Source organism: Passer domesticus, chromosome 27 (genome assembly GCF_036417665.1).
Source record: "Passer domesticus isolate bPasDom1 chromosome 27, bPasDom1.hap1, whole genome shotgun sequence".
NCBI classification, from domain to species: Eukaryota; Metazoa; Chordata; class Aves; order Passeriformes; family Passeridae; genus Passer; species Passer domesticus.
This window is the reverse complement of record NC_087500.1, coordinates 1,735,036-1,754,998: the sequence shown is the minus strand read 5'-3', so window position 1 is coordinate 1,754,998 and position 19,963 is coordinate 1,735,036. Positions and strand designations below refer to the sequence as shown.

Sequence of the window (19,963 nt, the reverse complement as noted above, 5' to 3'; positions counted from 1 at the left end):
GGAGGGAGCGCGGGCACCGGCTGCGGCCCGGCCGCTGTGCCAGCCGGGCACCCGGGGCCGGTCCCCCCGCCCCGGGCTGTCCCCGTGCCCACCCTGAGGGTCCCCCCAGTGGCCCCTGTCCGGAGGCGGCCCTGGGGAAGCCCCCTGGCCCCGGGCCGGGCTCGGTGTGTGCCGGCCGGGTGCGGGGCGGGTTCCCGGGGCACGGCGCTGACTCGGGCCCGGTTCCGCCGCTGGGCCCCGCCCGGCCGTGAGGCCGCGGTGCCGCCGGGGCGCTGCGGTGCTGCTGCCCGCTCACACACGGGGCCGCCATGGCTCCCCAGCCCTGCGCCCTCAGCGGCGCCCCCAGACCCCTCCAGCCCCCCAAGGCCGCGGGGCCCCCGAACCAGGGGCAGAGGGGACCTCGCCGCCGAGGCTGGGGGTGGCAGGGCCAGGAGTGGGACCGGGGCTGCCCATCCCCCTCCGTCCCGTGCCCCTCCCCCCGCACCCCCGGGCTGCGGGAGCGCGGCCCCGCGCCGCCCCTGCCAAAAGGGACGCGGCGCCTTTAAGAAGGGACTTCTTTCCGCTTCGGTTTGTTTACATCTCCCTCCGCCAACTGCGGCACCACTGCACAGCCACACAGCGCCGGGATCCTTCCGCTCGCCCCCTTCCCCCCGGGCCCGCGCAGCCCCGGGGCCCCTCCAGGCTCCCCCACGGCCCAGCCCGGCCCGGCCCGGCCCTGTGCACCCCCCCGGCCGCGGGCCGCAGCACCGCCGCGGAACCTCCGCCGCGCGGGGACTCTTTTCGGACCGTGCCACAACCCCGCGGGGGGGGGGGCGCGCGCGCTGCCCTCGGCGCGGGCCTGAAGGTCGCGGGGCGCGCGCGGCCCCGCACAGGGGGACTCCCCCCGCCTCGTGGTACGGCCCGGTGCCGCCCTCGCCCCCTCGGGATTGGTGGCGGCGCTCAGGAGTGACGTCCATCCCGGCCAATGGCGGCCAGTCCCTGCAACGGCCGGGGGCGTGTCCCGGCAGGCCGGCCCGCCCCCCGCGCCCGCCGATTGGCCGCGAGGCGGCACCGCCCGCGCGCTCGGGGCCGCGGCGGCGGCGCGGGGCGCGCGGCGGGGGCGGGTCCCGGCGCGCGGCGGGGCGGGGCGCACAGGGCGCCTGCGCGGGGCGGGGCGGGGCGCGCGCGGCTATAAAGCGGGCGGCCGCGGCCGAGGAGCGGCAGTCGGGAGCGGGCGGCGGTGGGCGCGGGCTGGGCCGTGGGGTGGGATTGCGGCGGGAGCGGCGGCGCGTGCGGCGCGCGCGGGGAGGCGGGCCCGGCGGCGTTAAACCTCCCCCGGGCCATGTCCCGGGCGGCCTGAGCGGGGCCGGCCCCATGCGGCGCCGGTAGCGCCCGGCAGCGAGCGTAGCCGAGCGCAGCGCTATGGCCGACGCGGCGCCCGCTGAACCGGGGCCGGAGCCCCAGTGCGAACCGGAGCTTCGCTCCGAGCCCGAGGCGCGGCCGGAGCCGCAGCCCGAGCCCGAGCCGCAGCCCGAGCCCGGAGAGGCGCCGGCGGAGGACGGCGATGCCGGGCGGCTGCCGCCCCCCGGGGCGGAGGCGGCGGCGGGCGGCGCCGAGGGGCGGCCGCCGGCGGGGGGAGCGGGGCGTCCCGGCCTGGGCCCGCGGTACCGGGCCGTGGGACGCACCGAGGAGTGGCCGGTGAAGAAGAAGCACCGTCGGAGGCCGTCGAAGAAGAAGCGGCGCTGGAAGCCGTACTCGAAGCTGAGCTGGGAGGAGAAGCAGCAGTTCGACGAGCGGCAGAGCCTCCGCGCCTCCCGGCTGCGAGCGGAGATGTTCGCCAAGGGGCAGCCGGTGGCTCCCTACAACACCACGCAGTTCCTCATGGAGGACCATGACCAGGAGGAGCCCGACCTGAAAACCGGGCTGTACCCGCGGCGGGCGGCCGCCAAGTCGGACGACACGAGCGAGGAGGATTTCCTGGACGACGCGGCGGACGAGGACGGGGGCAGCGACGGGATGGGGGGGGACGGCAGCGAGTTTCTGCAGAGGGACTTCTCGGAGACCTACGAGCGGTACCATGTGGAGAGCCTGCAGAACATGAGCAAGCAGGAGCTGGTGAAGGAGTACCTGGAGCTGGAGAAGTGCCTGTCGCGCATGGAGGAGGAGAACAACCGGCTGAGGATGGAGAGCAAAAAAGCCGGCGGGGAGGCGGCGGACCCGGCGCGGGTGCAGGCGCTGGAGCGGGAGGTGGACAGGCTGCGAGCCGAGAACCTGCGGCTGCTGCGGGAGCAGGAGCTGCCCCGGCAGGAAAAGGGCCCCTGCAAGCCGGGGGAGTGACACTGGGCAGGGGGCGCGGGGGGGTTTTTACAGTGCTGGGCGGAACGTTCGGTCCTTGTACAGAGTCGCCGCGGACCCTTTTTATGGGTTAATCTGCAGCTGGGGGGGCGAGGGTTCCCCCTTTTTTAGGTGGCTGTGACGGGGCGAGGGGGGGGTTGATGTATTGGTGATATCTGGTTTATGGTTTTATTTTTTTTGTGTCTAAACCAAAAACAAACAAACAAAAATCCCCAGGAAAGCTGTAAATTGGCCAAAACTGACTATAAAAAAAATACAGAGGTCTAATAAATTTAATTACTTGTAACTGTAATAGTTTTGGTGTGATTTCTCGAAAATAATCAGAATGGCATTCCACCAGGGAATACATCCTGGATTATTTTCATCGTGTTATAACTGTTGATTGATTAAACTTAGTTGTAATTCCCCACTTAACCCTTTCTGTTATTATTTTCCCCCATTTGTTTTCAATTTTAATTCTGCTTAATGAGCTGAAATAGTTAAAAGTGCTTGGAAGGGGGGTTAGATGGTGTGTGATGGACACAGAGGGCACCTCAGGAGGAAGGAGTAGCCTCAAGTGTGTCTGTTTGCCTAAGGCTCACTTCAACTTGCCTCTGTTTCCCCGCAGCTCTGCAGGAATCCAGGTCATTAACCGAAATCTGGGCAAAAACTGCCCCCCAAAAAATTTACTTCAAGCTACAAGTGAGAAGAAAAACCTTAAAGTTCTGGAGCAGCCCAAGGAAAAGTTTTGGTAGTCAGCACTTGGCCTCTGAAATGGCTGACGAGGGAGCAGGGAAAGGCGATGGCTCAGCCTCCCTGCTGCACCTGAGGGGGGAGGAGGGAGAGCTCCGAGCGCTGCAGCTCTTTGGGGGAGCAGGTCCCGAGGGGCCGAGGCTGCTCTGGGTGCAGAGGAGCGGGGGTCGGGGGGGAGGCGATGGACGCTGTGCCTGGCGGGGCAGCAGCCCGGCAAGGGGGAATTGGGTTTGTTTTTACACAGAGCCCGAGGGGAGGCGAGGGGAGGGGGCCGGGGCTGGGCCAGCGCTGCGGGGCTGGAAGGGTCCCGGCAGCTTCAGCCCCAGCCTGGCCAGACCCCGCCGAGCCGGCCTTTATCGGGGGACAGCGAGCTCCGGGGAGCGGGGCACAGCACGGGGACGGCCCCCCCGCAGGTGGAAAATGGGGGTTAAAGCGGCCGGGGGAGCCGCTGGAGGGGGGATCACAGCGATTTCATCTTCCCCCCCGCCCCCATCCAGCTCTGGGGCACCGGCGGGGGAAGGAAACGAGCCAGGGCCACTTGCTCAAGAGCCCGGGAGCCCGCGGCTCCTGCGCTGGGCCCTGACACCACCGGGGCCGGGATCCTGCGGGAGGGATGGGCCGAGCCCCGTGCTCCTCCGGCCCGGTCCCGGCGGTGCTTCCCCGCCGTTTGTTTCCCCGCTGAGCGATTCCCTCTCCGTTTTCTCCCGGTGGCACCGACGGGGGTCCCTCACGGCCTCTGTGAAATGCAGCTCCCGGCACCTGCTTCGTGGGGAAAACTCGATATTCTCTGTCAGGTTTTGCCCTCATCCACTCACCCCACACCTGTCAGGCTCAAGTCCCTGGAATAAATGGTTTTTCTGCAAATGCTTTAAAAAAAATGCAACTTAGAAAAACCCAAAGCAAACAAACCAATTAAAAGGACCATAACGACCAACTCTCCAACCTCCTCTGCCCCCACCAGCTTCTCCTGCTTTATTCCATGCTGTTTTAACACCTCTCCCTAGGAGTCCCCAGGTTATCCTGGTCCCAAAGGCTCAGTGCTGCTCCTGTGCCCAAAGCTCCTGTAGACACAGACCAGGCACATTGGGGGAGCTTTGAAACCTCTGAGTGGATCAGTAATGGACAGGAGCTGGTCCCTGCTCCTCCCTGGCTGGGGGCAGAGCTCCCCACAAGCTCCAGAGCCCGGGAGCTGCCTGGAGCTGCCCTGTGCAAGCAGGAGCCCCAGCAGCAGGGATCAGCACAGCTCGGGGCTGAGAGCAGCAATCATGGAACGGTTTGGGTTGGACGTGACCTAAACACCAGCCAGTGCCAACCTCTGCCGTGGTGGGCAGGCCCTGGCAGAGGTTCCCAGAGCAGCTGTGGCTGCTCCAGGATCCCTGGAAGTGCCCAAGGCCAGGCTGGATGGGGCTTGGAGCAGCCTGGAGCAGCTGGTGCTGCTGCCATGGCAGGGGTGCAGTGAGATGGGCTTCAGGGTCTCCTCCCACCCAAAGCATTCCGTGATTCTCTGGACGGGGATGCCGCTGAGCCAGGCAGGAATCACCTCCCCAGGGCCCCATGGCTGTGGGAGGGCAAGAGCAACGCTGGATTTGGGGCACCTGGAAACACAGAGCGGTGGGAGACCCTCTGGCAAAGGGCTTTCCCAGCTCCTCCCCTCCCAAGGGTTTCGTTTTCAGAAGAAAGGGCTGAAATTCTGTCCTGGAGAGAGGCAGAAATTACAGCAACACCACAAAACATGGAGACTGCTCCATCCTGTGTGCAGGAATGGCCTTTCCCTCGGACAGCAGCAGTGCAGAGACACAGCAGCTCCCTGGGAACGCTGCAAATCCAAGAAGGAAGTGTCTGTTGGGGTGAGGGGAGCCCCAGATCCTGCCCTGGGTCACAGCAGCCCCTTGGAGTCGCTCCTGGTGCTCCTTTCGTGGCAGGGGCTCCCTGATGCCAGGGTTACACCAGGGACACGGCTCGGGCAGCCCCGGGCCCTGCCACCACCTCCCCTGCCCCAATCCCCCTCGCTGGCTCCACCTTCCCAGGACGCGCTGGTGACTGTGACTCGGGTCACACAAGTGGCATTTTGGGGAAACAAGAGAAGAATCTGCAGCTGCTGGGGCTATCACAAAAAAAGCTGCAGCTCTTTGTGCATCTGCAGCAGAGCAAACCCTGGCTGGCAGCTCCAGCCCCTCAGGATTGCTCCCCACAAACCCTGGCACACCTGGGCAGGTGCAAAGCTCACAGCTCAAACCAAGTGTGACCCTCATGAGTTTGACAAAATCTGCTTGAAATTGCATTTTCAGCTGTCACAAGCATCTGAAGACACACGCAATAAACCTCCCAGCCCTGGAAATGCAGCTGGGATATAAAATATCATGGAACCACAGAACGGATTGGGTTGGAGGAACCTTGAAGATCAGTTCCACCCCACTGCCAAGGGCAGGGACCCTTCCACTGTCCCAGGTTGCTCCAAGCCCTGTCCAAGCTGGCCTTGGGCACTGCCAGGCCTGGAGCAGCCATCACCTTTCCTTGTGTTTTGGAATTCAGACCTGCTGAAGCAACATCCGCAGTCACAACAACAAACACAATTTTAAAAAAACCACCCCACCCACCAAGTGCCTAAATGTAAAATAATCTGGTTTTAACTGGCTGACCCACGTCTGACAGCACAATCCGCACTTAGAGCAGAAGGCTCCCAAATCTCCCTGTTTTAAACCTAAACCCAGCCCCACAAATGCCGGGGGATGAGCTGCTGTTATCGGCCTTTGCCGAGGCAACAACGGGGCTGGCAACTGGAGCTCCACCGAGGAGGCTGCGCCGGCTCAATCCCTCCCCAGCGCTCAGCACTCCCAAAAAAAAGCCATTTTTAGTTGGTGAAGAGCTGGGGTTTGACTTTGCACGGGGAAAACAGCGCAGCAGGTGCCCGGCAGCCCCGGAGCGGCACCGCTCCCTCCGAGCCCGGGGCCGCTCGCGTTTGCCGCCGCCCGGGAAGTCCCCGGGCCCTGGCAACAGCCGATCGCTTTTGTGTTTGAGTCTCGGAGCTCCCGGCGGGGAGGCCATGTTAGCCGAGACCCGCCGGGTCCGGCCGGGGTCCGGCTCTGCCTGACCCGTGCGGAACAAAGGACTGAACACCGGGCATCGTCCCCCGCACCCGGCCCGGGACCCGGCCCGGCCCCAGCTGCCCCAAGCACGGCGCCGTTCCTCGCTCCCCGCTCCCCACGGGGCTCAGGCAGCGCCGGCCCCGCACGAGACCGGGCTGCGGCCCTCGGGAAACGTTCACGTTCCGCTAATTTTGACCGGAAAACAGCCCCGGCCCCCGCCCAGTAACGCAGGTGCCGCCGGACCCTCCGGGCCGGGCCGGGCTCCTCCACCCCCGGCTCAGACCCCGGGGAGGACGCGCCGCTCCACGAGGCGCGGGCAGCGCTGAGCTCCGCTCCCGGAGCGCTGACGGGGGGGTTCCCGGTAGCGCCGCGGCACGGCCCCGCGTTCGGCCCGGCTCGGGGCCCCGCGCTCCGCTGGCGGGACAGAGCCCGGCGGGGCCGCCCCGTGCTGCCGGCCCGGGGCCGCGGGCGGGACCCCGGTCCGCGACGGGAGCGGGCCCGGCCCGGCCCCGCACACACAAAATGGCGGCGGCGGCACCGCTCCCGCTGCCGCTCCGCCCGCCCGGCCGCCATAGCCGCCGTCCCGGCTCCGCCGCTCTCCTGCCAATCAGAACCCGCCGTGCCGCTGCGTGACGGCCCGGCGGAGCCAATGGAAACGCGAACAGCGGAGGAAAAGGCTGTGTGTGTGCCCACCGCGAGGCATTGTGGGAGTTGTAGTCCACCCACGCCATGCAGCAGCGGGGCCGGGGCGGGTGCGGACTCGCCGCCCCAGGACGCCCCGCGGCGGCGCGCGGCGGGCGCTGTGTCACGGCGGCGGGGCCGGGCGGGGCGGGAGCGCCGGGGCCTCCCGCGGGCCCGATCGGGCCGGGCCTGGCCGGGCCCCTCGGCGGCTCGGGAGGAGGGCTCCGGGATGGCCACACCGAACGCCCTGCGGGCCCAGGGGCCGAGGCCTTGCAGGGCGGGGAGGCTCTGGCCTGGACCGCGGGGGTGGCCCCGGCGCCTCAGGGGCTGTTGGGCCCCAAACGCGGCCTGGCTTTCTCTCCAGCCGGCTGAAGTTTAACTCCCTAACGCTCTGTCCTTCTCCAGAAACGTTCCAGCTGCAGACACAGATTAGATGGATCACAATTAACACACACAGACCACAATTAGCAGACGTGTCCCCTCAGCACGGTGGGAGCCCGGTGTGCTCAGGGGCTGACAGAATCCCCCCTCTGCCCCATTCCGGCTCTGCCCAGGGCTCCTCTCTGGGTTAGCTGGCCTCCATCTCAGATCTCGAGAGAGAAGTGACCCAAAGGACAAAGTCCATGAGCTTCCCCGAGGGTTTCAAGGGGATTTTTCCCCGCAGGTTGTGCCCCTTGCTGGCTGAGCCCTGTGGGGTGTGGACAGGGGCTTCAGTCAGCAGGAACTTTAAGGGAATGTGTCTTTGGGGGATCAGGGCACGTAAAAGGCAAAAATAAGCAATACAATTTGCAAATAAAATTAAAAAAAGCACCAAAAATCCTCACTACAAACCTAAAAAGTCTCTCCCTTCGAGGTTGGTCATCTTGAACTCCCATTTTCTGGGGCAGGCTGGGCCCAGGCCCTGTCCCTGTGTGATTTTTGGGAAGAATAGTTCAGGGAATGAGACTGAGCAGCCACTTGAAGCATTTGGAATTAAGTTCTGATGTTACAAAAAGACAAAGGGGTTTGCTGGGGGAATTAGGTGTGTTTTTTGTTTTTTTTTTTTTTTTTTTTTTTTTCTGGGATGATAAATCCCCAATCATAAGTAGAAATTCTTCTCCCCATGATGTGATTTGAATGAGTGGGGGTTAATTATGCCAAACGTTTTCTGGCCAGAGGGTTGGTGTTGGATATGGCCTGGCTGTTCCTGAGTGGGGAAGGGGATGGGGAGGTGTAAAATGGGCCAAATCTTGGGAGTTGTGTGGGGAGGAAGGGGACAAATCCACTTCCCCCTGGACTGTCCCAGTAGGAGCAGAAGCAAGGGGGACAGAATCCTTTCTGCAGAGCTTGGGGGACTGGTGACGTTGGTGCCACATCCCAGGAAGGGGCTTCCCAGCATGGGACCAGCTGTCCCTGTCCCTGGGGGCTGCTCCTGTCCCCCAGGCCCAGGATGGGGCACTGGCCCTGCACAGCCCCTGCAGAGGGTTTGTTCCTGTCCCCCAGCCCGCTCTGTCGGGATCTCCCCGGGAGGCAGAGCCAGGAGCTCTGGGTGCTCCTGGAGCAGGGGGGCTGCTCCTGGCACCCCGCGAGCTCTCAGGTGTTCTCCCCGTGCTGACCCATCCCCACAGGCCAGACAATACCCATTTTGGGGGATTTCTGTATCAGGAGCTGTGACAGCAGTCCCCAGCTCGTGCAGGTGGGCTTTGACTCCCGGCATGCCCCTTCTCCTGGGAGTTTGTGCTCTCAGAGGGACAGAGCCTGGTGACTGCCTCACCCATGGGATCCTCTGCTTGTTCCTGTCCTTCCCTGCTTGCTCCTGCTCCTGCCCTTCCCTGCCTGCTCTTTCCTTTCCCTGCCTGCCCTTCCCTTCCCGCTCCTTCCCTTCCCTGCCTGTTCCTGCCCGCAGCAGAGCACCAGGGCTCTCGCAGGGCTTTGGAGCAGGCAGAGCAGCCTGGCTGCTGATAACGCGCACCCCTCGGGGCGTTGGGCTTATCTCTGAGCCCAGCTCCGGCCCCTCCGTCACTGCCCTGCCGTGCCTTCAGCCACCGTGAGGCTCTCTGAGGTCCCCTGGGCCATTTTTTGTCCCCATGTGGGGCTGCTGTGAGGGTGCAGAGGCAGTCCCCCTCCCCGGCCCGGGGAGCACCGTCAGTCCCGTCCCTGACTCGCTGCCCTTCCCAGGCTGAGGAGCAGGCCCAAGGCCCCGGGGCTGCCTCAGGAGCTGGATCAGCCAACCCCACACAGGCACGGGCTGATTCCTGAGCTGGTGCCAGAGATACTGTGGTTTATAGATCCAGATTGATTCATTTTCCATGGTTTTGGGTCTTTTCCAGTCATACTTCAGCTCCTCCACACCCTGGCGTGTGTGGCTGAGCACGACCAGCCCTGACTGCCACCCCTGGGTCCTGCCACCCCTCGTGGCATCCCAAAGCCAGGCTGCCACAACCCTTTCCACGCTGTCAGGAATAATTCTGGGGCAACGGATGTTTGCACAACCCCGATCCTGCAGAATGGGGTTTGACCCTGGCACCCAGCAACCAGGACCCAGCAGCCACCATCCCAACCCGCAGTGCCCTGCACCAGCACTGAGCTGCCAGCACGCGGATGGATCTCCAGCTCATGCATCCATCCCCGGGCATTCCATCCCCCAGCATCCCACAGCCATCCCCCGGCATTCCATCCCCCAGCATCCCAGCACCCCCAGCTCCTGGATCCCAGTGCTCCCACCATGCATCAGCCATGACCTCCAGCACCCAGCTTCCCCACTCATCTCCCAGTGCTCCCATTTCCACCCGCAGCCCGCACCCAGCTCGTGTTTCCAGTGCTCCCAGCAGGCATCAGCCATCACTCCCAGCCCCCGCACCCAGGTCCCAGTAATTCCAGCATTCCCAGCACTGATCTCCCAGTGTTTTCAGTGCTCCCAGCACCAAGTTCCCAGCGCACCCAGCTCCCAGTGCTCCCAGCATCCAGTGCTCCCATCATCCAGCTCCCAGTGCTCCCAGTGCTCCCAGTGCTCCCAGTTCCCCCGTTCCCGGCCGCTCCCCACCCGCGAGCGCTGCGGGGCGCCAGAGCCGCACACGTGTGCCCTGCCTGGCCCCGCCCACCGCTCCTAATAAGGATGTGGTCACGCCCACCGCGTTGCGTAACGCTCCGGCCTCGCCCAACCCGGAAGCCCCGCTCCGAACGTCCCCGCCCCCCGCCACAGCCCCGCCCCCAGCGCGTGCGCCGCAGGCCCCGCCCACCTGCGGCGCCCCGGCTGTTGGCCCCGCCCCCTGTGTGCCCCCATGTCCCCCCGTGTCCCCCCGTGTCCCTCTCTGTGCCCCCGTGTCCCCCAGGTGGCCCCAGACCCTGCCAGGTCCCTCCGTCCGCGGTGTCCCTGCTGCCCCCACCGCTGGTGTCGCCCTGGAGTCCCCCCGTGTGCCCCCATGTCCTTGTGTTCCTCCGATGTCCCCTATCCCCCGCATGTCTTCTGCATCTCTCCATCTGCTCCATGGCCTCTGGACCCCGTGGGCCCTTGTGTCTCCCATGTCCCCCCTGTCCCCAGTGTCCCCTTCATGTTCCCCTGGTCCCCCCAGGGCCTCTGAGTACCCCCCTGTGTCCCCATGCCACGGTGTCCCCTCTGCTCATGTCCTTCGTGTGCCCCATGTTCTCCGTGTGCCCCTGTCCCCCCCAAGTCCCCTGTGCCCTCCTTGTCCCCATGTCACCCGTGTCCCCACATGTCTGGCACGTGTGCTGAGTCTCCTTCCCAGGGAAATGGGGAGCAGGGACCGTGTCCCCCCGGGTGATGGGAACAGGGACAGTGTGTCCCCCCGGGTGATGGGAGCAGGGGCTGTGTCCCCTGGTGTCCCCTGGGGTCACCCATGTCCCCCTGAGGTCATCGAGCCCTTCCCCCAGGCACAAGGGCTCAAGGACAGACGGACAGCCAGCACCCACAGGTGTGTCCCTGTCCCCGTGCTGTCCCCCAGCCCCAGCGCTGGGCCCTGCGGTGACACCGATTGCTGCGGGACCTGCAGAAGAGCAGCGCTGAACCTGCCCAGGGGGCCTGACCCAGCCCAGAGTGGGGGTCAGGGTGAACTGGGGGGTCAGGTGGGCACCCCACGGGCAGCACGGGCGGGTTTGGGATTGGGGGATCACCTGGGAATGCCATCCCGGCCGTGCCACAGGATCCCCCGGGCAGATGGGGACACCTTGATTCCCAAAGCAGAACACACGGCTGCCTGGCTGTGACTACTAATGATTCATTAGCTGGATTAATTAATTCATTCTATAAGGCACAGGGAGAGGGTGTCAAAGCACAAGGGACGATTCCGAGGGCAGAGGTGCGGCCAGGGCCGGTGCACGGAGCGCTGTCGGCAGCGCGGCACTGCCGGAGGCTGCATTGATCTCTGTCGATCCCTGCAGCCGCCGCCAGCTCTCCCTGCTGCTGCTGCTGCCTCACGGGTGCGCCGCTCCATCACCGGGAACGCGGCTCCCGAGGATTCACCCTCATCCAGCCAGGCACATCCCGGCACATCCCGGCACATCCCGGCACATCCCGCCGGGCCCTGGGCGCTGCCAGCCCTCCACTCATCCCCCAGACCCCAAAATCTTTTTCTGCTCCCTTCTCCGCTGCCATCGGGACCGGCTCAGGCCAACACTGACATCCAGCGGCTGCCGGGATCGCTGTCGCTCGGGGCTGTCCCCGGTGCCCGCGCCCGGCCCCGTGCTGCCCCGGGAGCGCCGAGCGGCTCCGGCAGCACCCAGCTCCGATGCGCCCGGCCGTGCCCAGCTGCCTGTCCCCGGCCCGGCCACCCCGTGTCCTGCCGTGTCCCCGCAGTCGATATCGCAGCGGGGTCCAGCCGCGCCCGGGGCACCCGCACATCCCGGGACCCTGCCCCGGCCCCCGGGCCGGCTCTGCCCCGCCGCCGGTGACAAAGGCACAGCGAGGTCGTGGTGACCCCGCCACTGCCCTGGGGACATTTGTCCCCTACTCCCTGCCGGAGCCCGTGGACTTTGAGCCGAGCTGGGAGCGGCGCTGGGACGCGTCTGGGGCGCTGGCATCGCCCCAAAGCTCCCCGAGAGCTGCGGACAGCAGGTAACCCCAGGTGACCCCCTGCCCCCAGGGATTCCGTGTCCCCGCGCGGTGCCACCGCCTGATCCCCGGGTCTGGAGTCCGCTCCGGGGGAAATCTCGGTGCCCTTCCCGTTTCAAACCTGGGCAAACCGGGCAAACGGCGGCGCCGGGCACCGGAGCGGCTGCACGCGCCTGCTTTTGGGGAATAAAAACTGGGAAACGCATTTTTCCTCCAAACCAGCTGCTGTGGAGACCCGGAGGAGTTTTGTAACTGCCCATCCACCCTCGCCCCGCTTCGCTGGAGCCGGGACCGAGCTCTCCCTGAAGCCGAGCCCAGGGCTGGGGGAGCGGTGGGATATTGGCTGCAGGTGGAGCAGGGACGGGGGCAGCTGTGGGTGCTCAACCCCCTGCAGGAACCCACCCAGGGGTGGGGCGGGGTGAACTGCGGATTTAACCTCTGAGAGGGCCCAGATTCTGCACAGGGAGGGCAGAGCAGGGATCTCTGCTGCGTGGTGAGGTGTGTCAGGTCTCTGTGGCCCCCTACCCTGGGGTTCCTCTGCCTGAGCTCTGTGTTGCAGATCTGTGGCCCTGCACGGTGCCAAAGGGGCACGGTCTGGGGGCAGCTCCGGGGGGTGGGGGTTGTTTGTCCCCCAGCTCCGGAAGCGCTCTGCTGGGAAGGAAAGGGAGGGGACAGCCAGGGCTGCTCCCAGCGCCGGAGTGGGAGGGATGCTCCAGCTGTACCCCGAGATATCCCCACTTGTGTGGTTCCAGTGTCCTGAACCTCCAGCATCACCCTTCCCTCACTCCCTCCCAGCTGCCCTGGCTCTGCAGGGACCGGGAAAGGGCAGCGAGCTGCAGGTGCCTGGAGCAGGAGGGGCTGGACAGTGACAGGTCAGTGCTGTGCTCCCGGGCTGGGTTGGGTGCTGTTGCCTGACACCCTTGGGTGTCACTGTCTGTCCCCCCAGCGTTTCTGGGGACGGAGCGTGGAGGGGACGTGTGAGGAAACGGCTCCTTTGCCCTACAAGTGTGGTTTTCCTGGGGATTTCCTGGCTGATGTAAGACGGTGCATGGGAAAAACATTGGCTTGGAGCCTGGGAAAGGGTTGTCCCCATCCAAAAAAGGGGCTTCACTTTAAAATCTGGTCCTTTTGGGTCCATCAGGAGGGACCCCTCAAGGGGGATGGGGGGTGTGGGTGCTGGTGGAGTGAAGCCAGTGGTCTTCTGTGGCAGGGAGAAGGTGCAGAGCCCCAGGGAGCAGCTGGAGCAGAGACACGGCCATCGCCTGCCCCAGCACCCCTGTCCCAGCCTGGGGGACACACCCTGAGCCTGCCCTGACTGTGCCAGCACCCCGTGAGGAGCCAGTGGCACCACCATGTCCCAGGCAGAAGGTACAGCAGAGCCCCAGGGAGGCACAGGGGGCCCCAGCAATGGTGTGGCCCTGTCCATCCCCCTCTCAGCACCAATCTCCATCCCATCCTGGCCCCATTTCTCTTGGATTTTTGATCCTAAAAGCACCTTGCACCCCAAACCTGACTTGCAGGGTGCTGGGCTGCCCCAGGAGCTCCTGTGGCCATGTTCTCCCCAGGTGCCATCCACGCTGGGTGGGGAGGGTGGTTGGTCCCAGGTGGAGCAGGGGGGACGCAGAAATTGGCACTGGAGGGGAAGACAGGCCCCTGGTCCCCAGAGCAGGGGGGATCCCTGCACGGCCCACCTGAATCCATCCCCCAGGAGCTGAGGAGGCCTTTGAACACCGGGACGTGGTCATCAACAGCCAGGACAAGGTTTCGGATGTGTACACGCAGCTGGAGAAGCTGGGGGAGTGAGTGAGGCCCCGTGTCCCCACCCTGGGCGAGGCCCTGGCTGTCCATGCACAGCCCTGGTGGCGGTGGCTCCTCCATCCCTCACCCTCCTCTGCCCAGGGGGAAATTCGGGACTGTGTACCGGCTGCAGGAAAAGGCCACGGGCAGAATCCGGGCTGGGAAGTATTTCCGGACGCGCACGGCGAGGGAGAGGCAGGCAGCGCGGGCCGAGGTGGAGCTGATGAACCTCCTGCACCACCCGCGCCTCGTGCAGTGCCTCGACGCCTTCCAGGGCCCCGCCGAGCTCGTGATGGTCATGGAGTAGTGAGTGAGGGGCAGTGCTGGGCTCTACTGGGGAGCTCTGCAGGTGGGGAGGGGTCCCTGTGCTGTGGGATGGATGGATGGATGGATGGATGGATGGATGGATGGATGGATGGATGGAGAACCTGGTGACTCTGGAGTGGTGAGGTCCTCCCAGAGTGCTGAGTCTGGCTTCTCTGCTGGGCTTCCCCTCCTCAGGGCTGGTGAGACCCCAGAGGGTCCCCAGCACCTGGCTGTCCCCAGCGTGGAGGGTCCCCAGCACCTTTTTGTCCCCACAGTGGCAGGTGGGGAGGGGTCCCTGTGCCATGGGGTGCTGCTGTGGGATGGATGGGGAACCTGCAGCTCCTGGAGATAAGGGTGGAGAGATGCTCCCAGAGCTCTGAGTCTGGGTTCTCTGGGCTCTCTGCTGGGCTTCCCCTCCTCGGGGCTGGTGAGACCCCAGAGGGTCCCCAGCACCTGGCTGTCCCCAGCGTGGCAGGCGGGGAGCTCTTTGAGCGCATCGTGGACGACGACTTCGAGCACACGGAGCCCAGCAGCGCCCAGTACGTGCGGCAGATCCTGGAGGGGCTGCACTTCATGCACGGCCAGGCCATCGTCCACCTGGACCTCAAACCCGAGAACATCGTCTGCGTCAGCCCCGGCAGCCACCGGGTCAAGATCATCGACTTCGGCTTGGCACGGCGGCTGGGTGAGCCCCAAGGGGCTCCGGGGGTGCAGGGCGGGGACTGGCACTGCCACGGGACAGAGCTGGCCTGGCACAGCAGCGAGGAGCTCGGTGTCCTCCTGCCTGCCCCTTCCTGGCCACCACCGATGCTCTGGGCAAGGCTGGGTGTCCCCAGTGCTGCTGCAGAGGTGGAGACCCCCAGGACCCCCGTGCCCGTGGGTGGGTGGCACACAGAGAGCTCTTGGAGAGCACCAAGAGCTGCAGCAGCCGTGGAGGGTGGCAGCTCCACCTGGGCTGTGTTGGTGTGTCCTCTGCCCCAGGGCCATCCCAACTGGCCTCCTGCCTCCTCTCTGCAGCTGCAGGCACCCCTGTGAAGGTGCTGCACGGCACCCCCGAGTTCATGGCTCCAGAAGTGGTCGCCTTTGAGCCCGTGAGCTTCTCCACAGACATGTGGAGCGTCGGTGTCATCTGCTACATCCTGTGAGTGCCCTCCTGGGCGGGGCAGGCTGGGCTGGAGGGGGCTGAGCTCTCGCTGATGCCCTGGGTCACCTCTTCAGGCTGAGTGGGGAGTCACCCTTCCAGGGGGACACTGACATGGAGACCCTGAGCAATGTCACAGCTGCCCAGTGGGACTTTGATGAGGAGACCTTCTCGGAGATCTCCCAGCAAGCCAAGGACTTCATCAGCCAGCTGCTGCAGAAGGAGCCCTGGTAGGGCCTGGGGGTGGCTGGGGTGCTCAGCTGGAGCTGGGCAGGATTTTGGAGTGCTGAGGGGGTGGGTGAAGAAAAGCTCTGCCTGTTTGGTGGAGGAGCCCCCCATGACCCCCTCTGTGTGCTGCAGCCGGCGGCTCCCCAGTGCAGCGGCTCTGCTGCACCCCTGGCTGCAGCAACCCCAGCCCAGCAGCCCCAAGGTGCTGTCCAAGGAGAGGATCAGGCAGTTCCTGGCACGGAGGAAGTGGCAGGTACCTGGTGGGGTGATGGGGACATGGGGATGGCTCTGCTGAGGGGCTCAGTGCCCCTGGTGGGGTGATGGGGACGGGGGCTGGCTCTGCTGGGGGCTCAGTGCCCGTTCTCCTCCCTCCAGAAAACAGGGAAAGCCCTGCTGGCTCTCAAGAGGCTGACCCTGCTGTCCCAGAGCCTGGAGGGGAAGGCATCAGAGGCTCAGGATGAGGAAGGTGATGGCCTCTGAGGCACCATTCCCTATTTCCACCCCCAGCCCATTCTCTCTGCTCTGCCATCTCCACCTTGTGCTCCTGGGCAGCCTCCTCCTCTTTTCACTCCACCTGGGTGCCCCTAAACTCCAGGCATGGCCCCAGGGTGGAATTTCTGCTCCAGGGCCCGAGGTTCTCTCCATCCCCATCGCTGTGGGGGGTCTCTGATGCAGCCCTGGACAGGCTCATCCCCCTCTGTGACCACAGCAGATCCCCGTGGGTGCCTCCTGCACCTCCAGGGGTTGGATCCAGCCAGCTCCTCACCATTCCCTCTGCTCATCTCCTGCAGGCCTGGGCTGCAGCCCGGAGGAGGAACAGCCCTGCAGGGCTCTGCCCCAACCAGGTGCCAGCCCCTCGGAGCTGCTGCCAGACCAGGAGGAGAAGGAGGAGGATGGTGGCAGCACGGCAGCCTCAGGGCAGTGACAGCGTGGCGCTGTCACCCCCACCCTGGAGCACCTAGAGATGGGCATGGTGCCCCTCCAGCAGCTCCCAGCGCGGCCTGGCCAGCCTGGGGCAGAGCCAGACCCCCCTGGGGCTGAGCTCTGGGGTCCCTGGGCTGCTGTCCCTGACAGGACCTGCCACCAATAAAGCACTGACAATCTCTGCCCTCCTTGTGCTGCTCCTGTTCCCCCAAACTCGCCGGACAGGTAGGGAAGGGGGGCTCAGGCTGTGCCCACCCTTGGGGAGCTGGTATCAGCCTCCTGGCCCCTGGGCCACCAGCCCTGCCGTCTCCAGGAGTGATGGGCACAGCAGCCTGGGTATTCCCTGCTCAGAAGAGAATTCCTTCCTTACCAGAGGGGTTGTCATCGTGCCCTGAGCTCACAGGAGCCAGGAGCAGCCCTGAGGCCTCTGCTCTGTCCATTTCTGGGACTGGTGGGGCTGGGAATGGCTGTGAGACCTCCAGCCTTGGCCTGAGGAGGCAGAACTTGGTGTTGGGGTGCCCTGGGGAAGAACCCAGGCACACACTGAGGGACACCCAGCTGGGACAGAGCCTGGGCTGGGTCCTGCTGGGCACTGGGGTGGGCACTGCCCTCCGTGTGCCCTTGGTGGAAGGTGGTGAATGTGCCCTGGGCTGCAGGAGGAGGGAGGGGTCATTCCCAAATCCCTGAGCCCACCCTGCAGGGCTGTGCTGGGGGCCCCACTGCAGCAGTGGCATGGACACACAGGACAGTTTGATGAAGGATGAGGGAGAAGCTGGAGCTCCTGACCCACGAGGGATGTCTGGGAGAGCTGGGGCTGTCTGGGGAAGAGAAGCTCAGAGGTGTCTGCTCACCCCACATCAGGACCTGAAGGGAGGGTGAAACCAGGCTCTTCTCAGCAGTGCCCAAAGCTCATGGGCACCACCTGGAACACCATCTGAACCTCAGGAAAACGCTTTTTACTGCTGATGGAGCACTGGCACAGGTTGCCCAGGACGTTGTGTGCTCTTCATCCTTGCAGATGTTCAGACTCTGTCTGGGCAGTCCTGGAGCAGAGATGGGGACCGGGTGCCCTCCAGAGGCTCCTTCCAGCATTAACCAGGGTGTGATTCCATGGAAACCTCCTCCTGCTGGATCAGGGCTGGGTGCTGCTCTCCTCCAGCACCTGCTCATGCCGGAGGCCTCCTGGAGGTGCCCTGGGTGGGGCAGCCCAGAGCTGTGCCCAGTGCCAGGCTCCAGCTGTGCCAAACAATGCACGGCTTCCGCCCTGCCTCCTGCTCTGCCTGCAGCAGGGGCCAGGAGCAAACTGCTTTTTTTATTAAACAGACCCAAATCCACCCACAGCGTGGGGGGACATGGCTGGGACCCAGCTGAAAGGGACACCAAGCGTGGCAGCTGCTGCTGGAGCAGTGGTGACAAATCTGCTCTGGACACTTTGCTGAACCCTCTGGAAGCTGGTGCCCATCACAGCAGCAGGATCCAGGCAGGATTTGGCGTCCTGCAGCCTCCAGAGAGGGCAGAGCAGCCCCGGTGCCTGGAGCCTTGGCTGGGGCCACTGTGGCTCTTCCCTTGGGCTCAGGGGAGGGATGTGTCACCTCCCTGTCCCCTCCTTGTGGGACACACTCTGCAGCTGCCAGGGCCTTATCAGCGCCCAGGCCTTGGCTGAGTTTTTGTGGCAAAAGCCTGTTCCTGTTGCTGGTGTCGGTGGCTGCTGGGCCCGTGTGACCACGGGGAGCAGGAGGGCACTGGGGGTGGCAATTGTCACCTGCCCGGGGCTGCGTGCTCTTGGCTCCTGTTGGAAATGGAGGATGGAATTTCAGCAGGAACTTCATTTGGAAACTGGTGATGGACCTGCTGCTGGCAAGGGGGAGCCCTTTTGGAAATCCCCAAAGTTCCCTGGAGCAAAGGAGGCTCAGGGGGCCCTGGTGGCTCTGCACAGCTCCTGGCAGGAGGGGACAGCTGGGGACAGGGACAGGAGGAGAGGGAACAGCTCAGGCTGGGCCAGGGCAGGTTGGATTGGAGATCAGGGAAAATTTCTTCCCCCAAAGGGTTCTCCAGCCCTGACGCAGCTGCCCGGGGGAGGGGTGGGGTTTAAAAGCCCTGTGGATGTGGCACTTGGGGACAGGGGTCAGTGGCAGGGCTGGGCCTGATCTCAGAGGGCTTTTCCAGCCTCAGCGGGTCCTGCTCCTCGCAGGGTGCAGCAGCTGGGACAGACATCCTGACAGAACTCACCTGCTTCCTCTTCCTCCCCTGCTCTCAGCAGGAGCCGTGGGTTCCCTGCTCCTAGCTGGAGAAGAAACTCCTTAGAAACAAAAAAACAAACAAAAATATTCCATATTCTGCCCCCAGCATTTCCCATGCCAGAGCAGCAGAGGGAGGCTGAGGAGCCCCTTTCCCACACACCACATCCCAGTTTTTACCCTCCATCTATTCCGTGTTTTCCTCGTTACCCAGATTCCAGCCCCATCCCTGGGGAACACACTGAATGTGCTCAAGCTGCAGATGATAAGCAAACACCAAGTTGCTATAATCAATCCCTTGATGAGCTATTTACCATGTGACATCACCAAAATATTTCTGGTTGGGAACGATGTTTATCTTCCTCTGCTTTCCAAACTCCTCATAGCCCTGAAAATCCAAGTCCCAGGACTCTAGGCATGAACTTTTTCTCTCTTAACCTATATTTATACTATAAAAATCTGATTTACCTACAGGAGAAGCTTGTTTACTGACAGAAGACACATGTTCCTTCTCCTTCTGCTGCTTGCCATGGCTTCACACAGTAAAGTCTGTAATTCAGGAAGGAATGGAGTGAATTAGACCTGGAACTCGTTACAGCCACCAAGAAATTCAGCAGTGCTGAAAATAGAATTCTAATCTCAGGATCTCAGAGGCAAAGGAATTAAGATCTTGTCCTTCCACCAAGACAGACTCTTAGGTTGACCTTCACTTCAGCCACACAACCCCAGAGAATGTCCTGAGATCCTCAGGGTGCTCCATGGGGGTAGGAAGGAAGGATGAGTGAAGTCACCTGGGCAATCCCGAGAAGGGGCTCCCACCTTATCTCAGGTGTTTTAACTCAGGTATGTCAGGTACCCCCTGCTCTAGCTCACTGAGGAACATGAGGTGGGGTCAGCTGTCCAAACACCCTCGAGTTTCTGCAGCTTTATCCTTCAGTGCCAGGGGCTCAGGTAACCTCAGGCTGCACAGTCTAAACTGGGAATTCTTGCTTGGATGAGGGAATATTTCCTGGGTAGCTCTACCATCAAGAAATAGGGGTTTTTGTGGACCTGTTAATTCAGGGGAAAAAAATCCATTCCTGCTCGTGTTTTCCAGGGAATTGAAATTAAGAAAATAAATTAAAGTGTTTGGAATCACCTTTAATGTAAGAAATGTAGCCCTGGGCACACACTGAAGATAATTATTTGAATGTGCTGTTTCTAGAATGGTTTTTTAAGGACTTTATCACAGGAATTGACCAGCCCTGGGCTAACTGGAGTTGCCAGGTAAACACCAGGAAAGCAGTGAGAGGAGAGAAAACACAGGACAACGAGGACAGGGTGGGGACAAGGATGTGGTGCAAGGGACCAGACCCGTGTCCCCATGGCCAGGCCAGAGGTGAGGGTGGCTCGGTGGAGAGAGGCTGAGTGTGCTGGAGGAGCATCAGGAACACCCGAGCTGGGGTGCACT

The 19,963-nt window shown here is 63.7% G+C and overlaps 2 protein-coding genes across 7 annotated transcripts; both read left to right on the top strand.

The window, feature by feature from the left end:
- Positions 1 to 1,191: 1,191 nt before the first annotated feature.
- On the top strand, positions 1,192 to 2,626 carry HEXIM1 (HEXIM P-TEFb complex subunit 1). The gene has a single exon (XM_064400005.1). It carries the CDS (start codon positions 1,402 to 1,404, stop codon positions 2,314 to 2,316), a length of 915 nt encoding a protein of 304 aa, XP_064256075.1. The 5' UTR covers positions 1,192 to 1,401; the 3' UTR covers positions 2,317 to 2,626.
- An 8,722-nt stretch (positions 2,627 to 11,348) lies between these two features.
- On the top strand, positions 11,349 to 18,967 carry LOC135286891 (myosin light chain kinase, smooth muscle-like). 6 transcript variants are annotated; one of them, XM_064400114.1, is made up of 12 exons: positions 11,349 to 11,883; positions 12,103 to 12,378; positions 12,633 to 12,752; positions 13,091 to 13,248; positions 13,589 to 13,679; positions 13,780 to 13,983; positions 14,451 to 14,668; positions 15,001 to 15,124; positions 15,202 to 15,354; positions 15,485 to 15,605; positions 15,728 to 15,818; positions 16,144 to 18,967. In XM_064400114.1, the coding sequence occupies exons 4-12, from the start codon at positions 13,233 to 13,235 to the stop codon at positions 16,275 to 16,277; spliced, it is 1,152 nt and encodes a 383-aa protein (XP_064256184.1). In that variant the 5' UTR covers positions 11,349 to 11,883; positions 12,103 to 12,378; positions 12,633 to 12,752; positions 13,091 to 13,232; the 3' UTR covers positions 16,278 to 18,967. The 6 variants fall into 6 exon arrangements, with proteins under 6 accessions (XP_064256184.1, XP_064256187.1, XP_064256185.1 ...); XM_064400115.1 differs by lacking the exon at positions 11,349 to 11,883 and having other exon boundaries at positions 11,934 to 12,378; positions 12,676 to 12,752; XM_064400113.1 differs by lacking the exon at positions 11,349 to 11,883 and having other exon boundaries at positions 11,934 to 12,378.
- The last annotated feature ends 996 nt before the right edge of the window (positions 18,968 to 19,963 follow it).